Source organism: Belonocnema kinseyi, chromosome 6 (genome assembly GCF_010883055.1).
Source record: "Belonocnema kinseyi isolate 2016_QV_RU_SX_M_011 chromosome 6, B_treatae_v1, whole genome shotgun sequence".
NCBI lineage: Eukaryota > Metazoa > Arthropoda > Insecta > Hymenoptera > Cynipidae > Belonocnema > Belonocnema kinseyi.
In genome coordinates this window covers 95,397,861-95,407,462 of record NC_046662.1, presented here as the reverse complement: position 1 = coordinate 95,407,462, position 9,602 = coordinate 95,397,861, and the positions used below count along the sequence as shown (strand labels likewise).

General features: G+C 33.1%; 1 protein-coding gene across 2 annotated transcripts in view; it reads right to left on the bottom strand.

Moving 5' to 3' along the window:
• The window catches only part of LOC117174715 (fringe glycosyltransferase), a 173,367-nt gene extending 165,199 nt beyond the window's left edge, over window positions 1-8,168 (bottom strand). For both annotated transcript variants that reach the window (XM_033364027.1, XM_033364028.1), the window contains exons 1-2: window positions 7,169-8,168; window positions 2,837-3,067 (exon numbers count right to left, since the gene is read on the bottom strand). In XM_033364027.1, the coding sequence (XP_033219918.1) occupies window positions 2,837-3,067; window positions 7,169-7,462 (525 nt within the window). In that variant the 5' untranslated portion in view covers window positions 7,463-8,168. The remainder of the gene's footprint in view (window positions 1-2,836; window positions 3,068-7,168) is intronic.
• Window positions 8,169-9,602: the final 1,434 nt, after the last annotated feature.

Genomic DNA, 9,602 nt, shown 5'->3' with positions numbered 1-9,602 from the left:
GGACCACCTGTGACCACGTGGATTTTGTTCAGGCCACCCTACCCGCCAACTGTCCACGTGGTATATGGATGGCTTCCTCGTTCTAATACCTCAACCAAACTTCCAAGTTCATCCCACATGATTCTTATCCAAAATCTACAACCATAATATATTCGTTCCATTTTAGCACCTCATCAACTCCTCCACAAGTTAAATTCTCCAGATTCAGAGAATCTGGCTTTTTCTTTCGGAAGGATGCGACCAACAGTATTTGTTAAGATTCCGAGAAGCGTCAACGCTCGGATGGTGCTTCGAGGCCAATGCACAATGCTCGCAATTAGCCACGGCTGTGAGATAATATCGAAATCTCCTCCTTTCCTTAGCTACATCCAGAGCGAAATGGTACCTAGTGTTTTCTCGCACGGGTAGAATGAGTGTGAGGGAGTGAGTGAGAGGAAAAAAGATGCAGAGGGAAGAGAGGAGACGAGAAGGCCAGGGCGAAAGAGAGGAACAGGGTGAAGCGTGTTCCCACGCCGCGGGCTCATCAAGTTCCGCGGGGCCCTGCACAGGGCACACGGTCTCGTTGAACACACGCGAATCAACGCGAATGCACGTGAGAAAGCGTAAACACACGCACCTATAGGCTGACGAAAATCGCGCACAATTGGCCGTCTATTTCTCGCTGATCTCCAAGAAGGCCGCGACCGGGGCGCCGGCCGTCTCCGGGCCGATAACTTTTGCCCAGCTGACCACCTGTCGCTTGCAGGATCCTCCGAAGGTGCTGAAGGACATCGCACCTTCAGGCGATCAGACAAACGACCACTTTATAAACCCTTGGGGTCTTCTGCCCATCACCTTCTTGATCCCGCTGTTAATGATTGCTTCGAAAAATTGATAGTCTAGTGGATTTTTCATTAAACCGGAATGCTTAACAGAAATCACGCTTGGAATTGTTAACCTGTCTCTTATTTCACAATTTTGTTTCTATTGCTGAATTCCGGCTACCTTTCACCCACTGAGAATCGATATAAATCAGTGAGATGTTGAATTAAAGGTAGCAGTGAATATATCACTGAAAAGAGAATGGACAAATTTCATTAGACTTAAAAAAGAATTGTTTAAGCTTTAAGGTGTGATGCTGGTCCTTTAAGTATATCAAAAATTTTTAAACATAACTATTAAACGAGTTACCGGATATATAATCTTAGATCATAAACTGAGGTACAGCGCTGCTGTCCAACAGAAACACGTAGTAAGTGACATTTACTATTGCGACTATTTTCAGATATAGATGCATGGAAAAACGACTTCTATGACAAACGTCACATAGTGACCTGAATTACTAAAACTGCAACCACTAGATAAAAAAATATATATTGGATAATTTCTCGAATTATACAGATGCTGAAGATGATAAGAATTTAACATCTAGCGCTAATTTACTTTTCTGGAATTTTAGTTCTAATATCCAATTTGCACAATAATCCATTTTTCTATCCTCAAAATTGAGCAATTTTTAAAATGATTAATAAAATACAAAAAAATAATAAATGGATTATTTATTATAATGAATTTTGTTATAAATGCTGAAGCTTACTTTAGGAAAAAAATCTTGGGTTAAAATTGTCTGTTTAATATCAATTTATGGAATTAGCGTGGTTTTACTTTCCCTTATGTAGAAAAAATGTCAATTCTCAACTAATCATAATGCTCAAGACATCAAAGGCTAATTTAACACCTACGAAGATTCTTGAAAATTCTGTTTGGTCGTTTTTGACCAAAATTACTAAAATTGGTTAGGAAAAACTGTTTACAAAAATAAAAATTCTCCAATAATTTAGGAGTAAATTTTAAAAAATAAAACTCAACTACATAGAGTTGTACAGAATATTTCAATGAATTTAGTCAACCCTTTATAGTTAGAATTGGATAGGAGTTGCATCTTTTATCAACGCTTCTACCACGAGTCTAAAATAAAAGTACAAATAAGGTTTGTCAAATGATCAATTTCAAACTAAAATTTCTATTCCAATGGACACTTCCATTTCTGTTTCAAAATACTTAAAAATTAATAGCAATTAAAAGTGAGTCTATTTCATAAATTATTAGATATAAAAGTTTGACCAATTTTGAGATCGCCTGTACGTTTGAGTTTTTGTAATATTTTTTAAGCAAGTTTGGAAAGAAATTTTAGGTGGAGAGAGAGTAAAGAAGAGCGTGAAATAATTTTGTTCAAGCTTAACCGCTTCGTTGGCACGGAGAATTCGAATTAAAGTGCCCAAAGGGGCAAGAAAATTTTTTTAGCTTTAGTCGAGAATATGAACTTATAGTTTTTTTGATGTTTGCTAAATCCGAAGTTGAAGTCAAAAGATACAACTTTAAAATAACTGATCCAAAATAGCGGCCGGAACATTTAAAAGAAAATGTACAATACACGGACTTTCTTGACCAGTTTCTGGTTAAGTGGTTTCGTTTCAGTCAACTCTATCTCAGTCTATCTGTAAAAATATAAGATTTCAGCACACTAAAACCGGCCACATATACAACAATTAAAAACAATTAAATGTTTACTATAAGTTTGTCTTAGTATAGTTACAGTAAACTCATTACTGGACTAGCACCTAGCATGAACCGAGATTCAAACGTAATTCAGGATACCTTTACATCCTGAAAAGTTGAATAAGGGGAGACTGTTCTGGTTTCAGCCTTTTGCTAAAAGTATCTGATAATCGCTCATTTATAGCTTAGCAAAGCATAAACGGATCACGTGTAAACCATTAAGCCAGAATATCGACGTTAAACGGACTGGATCGACAAGTACAATCAAGCGATGCTTTTCTTATGCATATATACTGACCTGATCCTTAGCGAATTGGAACCACGTGCCGATGATTGCTGGCAAACGAGAATGATGATAGTGACGGGTGGTCTTCACGCTGATAAAGACGTCGTCGAGATCAGTGGAAAATGGTGCCATTGTTGCTGTTGCCCCTGGCGGTGTCACTGCAGCGTCTTCACCAGCAGCTTTCGAAATTGGCACATCAATAGCCAAGCTATTGTTAATTTCTTCCAAACCATCATCAGCCCACTGAAAATATGAATAATATTTTATCTGAAGTTGATCAATTGTATACAATGACTTTTAGTTTCTACATTTGAGTTTATACACACATATAAATCATTTACAACTTTTATTATGTCAATACAAACCGGAAACAATGTATTTTTCTTATCATCCCTACATTTGAAGTATTTTAGTTGAATAAGATGTGTATTGATATAGATTTAATTCAGGTTTAGAGAGTAATAAAATCGCTATAGAAATATGTAAGAGTTTAGTAAATATTATTTTATATTATATGAGTATCTCTGTTTCGTAAAAAGTTGTAAATTAAGGATTGCATTGGTGTCTCAATTGTGAAACAGTTTTACGTCGATACTTAAGACAAAAAATTATAACTATTATTGAAATTGCGCATGAAACCTGCCTAATAGTACATCAATTATTATGAAAGTTTACCAGCGCTATTCAGGAAGTATACAATTCTAATAATTACCTCTGTTTGTATTCTTTTTTGTATGGTAATTTATGTTATAAATTTATTTAAGTACATTATATTTAAAAGTTTATTCCATTATAAGATTTTAGTACAGTGTATAAAGTCTAGACCAGACCACAAACTTCACGCTCTACTTCTTTAATCAGCAATGCACCTTTCTCTAAACCTATTATTGCATATACATGTATATGTACGTATTATCGCCAGCATTGAACTTATAGAACGCGACAAACTTATGTGATCAATCCCACATACGGATACAATTTCTAACATAATTTGGTACGATTCTAACATGATATTATTTCCGTTTTATTAATTTAGAAATGATATGAAAGTCTTTCATAATTTTTTTATAATCTAAAGATAATATTTCCAAAAAAGAGAGGAAAAAAAGTGTGTTTCTTAATCTACTAACACACAGATAGAAAGAAATCTATTGTCACTCCGGCGCATATCAGAAACTGTAGGAACACCAAAATAGATACCAAGAAACAGCATGAATAATTGTTTGGAAGTAATTATTGATAAGATTTTATGATAAGGAGGATTAAAGAAGGCCAGCCTTCAAAATTTGGAAGCTATTAATTTAAGTGAAGCACAGAAAATTCAATAAAGGTTGGTTTCTCAAGAAAAGTTGATTCCTGAGAGAGCTTTCTATAAAACTCAAATTTACATATTGTTACAACAGGATTTTTAGCGTAGATAATTAAAAATAAAGGTAATATCCCTTTTTCCTTTTTTAACCTCGTAAAATATTGATCTGAGATCAAAACCGTTGCATATCTTATTGAAACGCATATCATTTTAATTTATTAATATTTTCAAAGAAAAACATGATTTTTAAATTTTTTATTATAAAAAATTAAAAAGTTTCACATACTAGTGCCTGGTTATGGCCCACATCCCCTTACCCCATTTCTGTCGAAACCTCTTTTTCATGGGTAAAAAGCAACGCGTGCTAGCTTTTTAAATCAGGGGAGTTCTGGGATTAATACTAAGGATGCCCTTTCACTGACGATGAATATTCAATTAATATGATCCATACGATTAATTTCTAGTTACATTGTTGGATTATGACAAATGTGATTGATCAAGAACCGAGATGTAAACTCTATGTGAAATATTGATACAATATATAATTCAAGATCGAATTCCGTGAAAAGTTACAATAAGTTCACCCAAATTTCCAAGGTCCCTAATTTGAAATTCCCATAACACTGCTAAAAAAATCCTCTGGAAAAAGAATATGTAGGAACTCACTTGCCTTCCCTTTTCAGTGTTCACCATTTAACATGAATTGACATTATACCAAATTTACCAAAATTAAAAAAAAACATGTTTAAATTAATTGCTGTAGTTTTTCATGAAAAATGTCAATTCTAAGGAAAACGTGTAAAGAATGAATCGGTATTTTGATGAGATCTACAATTTTCGTATACAACTGTTTTATTTCAGATTACTATTTTTCGAGTAATTGAAAAAAAAGACTAATTTTATATAAATTTGTTTATGCTGATCAGCAATAATAATACAAATATTTGCCTCCACATTTTTTTCAAAAAGTAAACAATGAACTTCACTTCTATTAATTTGTGCGAAAAATCCTTTTAGGACTTTTAACTGTGATGAAAAATGAAACCCCAGACCAAGTATCAAATTAAAATTCTTGGGTTACCTTTTTAGAAAATTCCGAGTGATTTTGAACGATCTAAAAATTCAATTTTATTGCACGTCAATTCGAACTTATCTGGTCAATTTTTAGACTTGTATTTGTCGAAAAAAAGCTGTTCAAAAATCTAGTTTATTTTCCGCTAAATTTTTCAGTGAATATGCGGAAATCTATTGTTAAGACCTTACTATTTAAAATTAATCACAATTTAGATCTGGAATTACAGAACTGGATGGTCCAGTTTCCTTTTTAATTTTAAATAAATTATCGACTCTGTTAACAATGCAAGATGTTTTTCATAAAGGGCCGTCTATAATCTACGCTACCATCTTGCAAACTTAGATAACATTTATTACGTTTCCTTGTGATAAACTGGAACAAAGCTTGTGTATTTTTCAAAAAATGACTATATATTATTATATTTTTAATTTGGAATACTTCTCCTTCAATTAACAATTGTACTAAATAGGTTGAAAATTTAATTATTGATTTTTTATTTAATTAATTATAGTATTACAATTTATTTAATTAATTTATTATGTACAAAAATCTTTTTTTTATCTTCCTGGTTGCAACAATTTCACTGTTAATTGCTCTTTTTTTGTTTCAAGATTCAACTGCTTTTTTGAAAATTCATGTTGTTTATTAAATAATCAAGTTCTTAGTTTAAAATTAAACTAATTTATACCAAAATTATGTTCTTTTAGTTGTTTGTTCACTATTTCAGTTGAAAATTCATTTTCTCGGATTGAATATTGAACTGCTTTGTAGAAAAATCGTATTTTTTATTCAAAATTTAGCAATTTGGTAGAAAATTCAACTATTTAGTTGAAAATTAATTTTTAAAATAAAAGTTAATATCATCGGTTAAAAATACAACTATTTTATTGTAAAACTATTTTTATGAGAATTCGTTTTTTTGTCTTAAAATGAATTTTTTATTAAATATTCGACTTTTGGTTGAAAGTTTCTTTTTTATACGTTTAATAATAAACTATTTGAAAAAAATTGCATAACTTTTGTTGAAAATTCGTCTCCTAAGTTAGCAAATTAATATTTTGTATTGTAAATTCAACTATTTGATTTAGAATTCATCTTTCCAGATGGAAAATTCATCTATTTGGATGAGGATTTAAATATATTGCTAAAAATTCGGGTTTTAAGTGTACTAATTCATCTTTCTTGGTCGAAAATTTTGATTTCTTCGTAAAGTCATCTTTTCAGCTTGAAAATTTGACTAAATGGTTAAAAAGTCAACTATTTTGTTGAAAATTCGTCTCTTTTGCTTGAAAGTTCAACAATTTAGTTATTAATGCAACTGTTTGGTTAGAAATGAACTATTTTTGTTAAAAATTTGTCTTTTTGGGCAGAGAATGATTTTTTAAACCAGAAATATAAATATTCAATTTATTTGGTTGAAAATTGGTGTTGAAAATTCATCTCATTTAGCGGAAAATCATTTCTAGCGTAAAATTCAACTATTTCGTTGAAAATTAAATACATTTCGACTTGAAATCTCCGGAATTTAAAGCGTTTCATACTAAATTCAATATGGTACATATGAAATAATTTATTTAGCTCAATTTAATACCCTATTTTCATAAAAATTATCCCTATTCCCCTATGTTGAGACAATACTAGCCATCAACGAGGGATGACGGGGGGTCTTAAATTGCCCAAAAATGGTGACGCACTTTACAGGCGGCTCCTAAGCTGTAACACACAGCAATGAAAATTAAAATCAAATGAGCGTCTCAGAGAATATAATAATTTTAAGATATATCTGAGAAAAGAATAATAAGCACGTTCTCTGGGGAACATGTTTCCTATTTAATCGCAATGAACGTCGTGACAGCACCAGCGGAAGAGCTAGCGTTAATAACTTCAGCCTTTCTCTACTTCCCTTGCCGCGCGACAGTGACTAATTACGTCTAGTATTAATGCATAAGAGATGGGTCACCTGGCGCGGTGCAACAGCTTGGTAAAGGAGGATGGTGGCATACGTAGTGGCGATGACGAGGGCCAGTGCCTGAAGGCCTCGTTTAGTTGGTAAACCGCGAGGCATTATTTTCGCGCCGGTGGTGCCGACGTTACCGGCACCAACCACCAGCACTCGGCCCTCCCGGAGGGCCTGTGCCCCAAATTTCCTTCCCTTTTCCTCCTCCAATTTTTCCTGCCAATCAAGCGTCAACAGCAACCACTCTGCATCGTTATCCACCCTCTTCGTCTCCTTATCAGAAAATGCACCGGTCATAACACTTGCCGGTCACCGATTTCGTATCTGCACTGTTAACCAATCTTCAAATTTCGCCTTTTCAATCAACCGAGATTGACAAGCTTCCTTTGATTCTGACAATAAATGTATCCCTTTCTGCAAAAACACGTATTTCACTCACTTTGCAAAACACCTCTTAAGGGAAATTTAAAGATCACTCAGAGAAACAATTCTTTCCCATTCTATAAATCACTCGAGGGGATTGATATATTAATTCAGAAATCACTTTCACTTGTTCTTATCAGCTTTTGTTGTGTCTGTATTATAGGTTTCCTACTATAAACACTTAGTTTCGTTACATGACATCAACCCCTACAAAAAAGTAATAGCAAACTGATTTTTCTTATCCGAAGTAAAATATCTCTTAATCAAAGCAAAGCAATTTTAACTCTGCTTGAACTATTCAATTTCTAAAAACAATAACCTTTGGGGAAGTTGATCAAATTCCCTTAGTTCCAGTGAAATCGCACATTTTATTAGCATTACTTTGTACACTAGTGGAAAAACACTTTTCCACCATTAAATACAGTGGAAGGATTTTTGGAGAAGAGTTTTAAATATTTTAGGAGTCAAAATCCGCGGGATAACATCAACCACGTGACACGCGAAATGCGGCTTGAAAATACGAAATGCGCAGCCGCACGACGCACACGTACTACCTGCTCAGCAGCTGGACAAACCACCGACTGAACACATGGACTGTTCGTTCCGCGACTGTACTGTAAACACCGCCATGGTAGGCGGTTGCTTTACCGCGGAAGGGGAATTAGACAGAAGTAGGGGGAGGGGGCCTCGCTGTGAAAGTAAGTCGAAAGATAAGCCCTGGCTTAAAAGAAGGGTGTAAGCGTTGCAAGAGTGCAATTTCAGTCTAAAATTTAAATGGCGTATTGTAATACATATCTCATATCTCTAAAAGTATACCTATACAGTGTTTTAAACTGGATCACTATGAACCATTTAAGGTTGTGTGAAGGTTGTCCTACTGGTATTATTATTTACGTAAACATACGGATTGAGATTCTTTTAAAGAGACCTTCCAAAAACTGCGTGACATTACACGAGGAGAAGGAGGGGGGGGGGTGAAGTTTTGGGACGAGGGGGAGGGTTAACGCAGAACGTGACATGACACATAAAAAATATATATTTGAATTAAAATTTTTTCAAGTGCTAGAAAAAGTGAATATTAGTGATTCTATTTTAGAAGTAAACAGGCGGCACACTCTCCATTTACCTTTTATTTCCTTCATCCATTGTTTTTAATTTAAAAGTCTACTTTTATATTTTTGCTTCCGAATTTATCTTTCTTGATTAAATTTTTACAACTTTCAGTTGGAAATTGATAGTTTTTAGTTTAAAATCACACCATTAAATTTTCCATTCAGAATTTATCTTTTTTGGTTACAAATTCAACTACTTGGCTCAAAGTTGAACTACTTCATTAGACATTCATTTTATTGTTTGAAGATTGATCTATTTTCTTGTAAATTCATTATATTTTGATTAAAAATTAATTTGTGTAATTATTGGTTGAAAAATAATCATTCTTAGTTAAAGATTCAACAATTTGATTGAAAAATGTATTTAGTTTGTTGTAAATTCGTCTTTTTTGGTAGAAAATTAATCTTCCGAATTGAAATTCAATTACTTGGTTGAAAGTTTAACAACGTTTTTAAACATTCATTTTATAAGTGAGCATACTATGTCAAATCATCTGAAGAATTTCAGCCACTGTTAGAGAAATTCTACAAACCGCTCTTTTAAGTGTTGAAAGAAAACCCTTAAAATATTGTTGGAAAATGCTAAAAACTTATGAGATATTCAAATTTGAAAGATGTTGTCCTTTTTTTGAACTTTCACAATTTTGATGATTAAATTTTTTTATGATATTCACGTGTATTTTCTTGTAAATTATTTGTTATAGCACCCAGTTTTTAAGAAATTAAAAAGAAAGAAAATTAAAAAATATGTCCAAATGGGATCTCATTTAGTTTTCGACAAATAATTAGGAACATATACGTCGTAGAATGAAGTGTTCAGCGCCCGAGAGTCTAAGCTCTGAAGTTCGTGCATATGATTAAAATATTCGTCTATTGTTCGTCTATTGTTTACATGGTTTTTG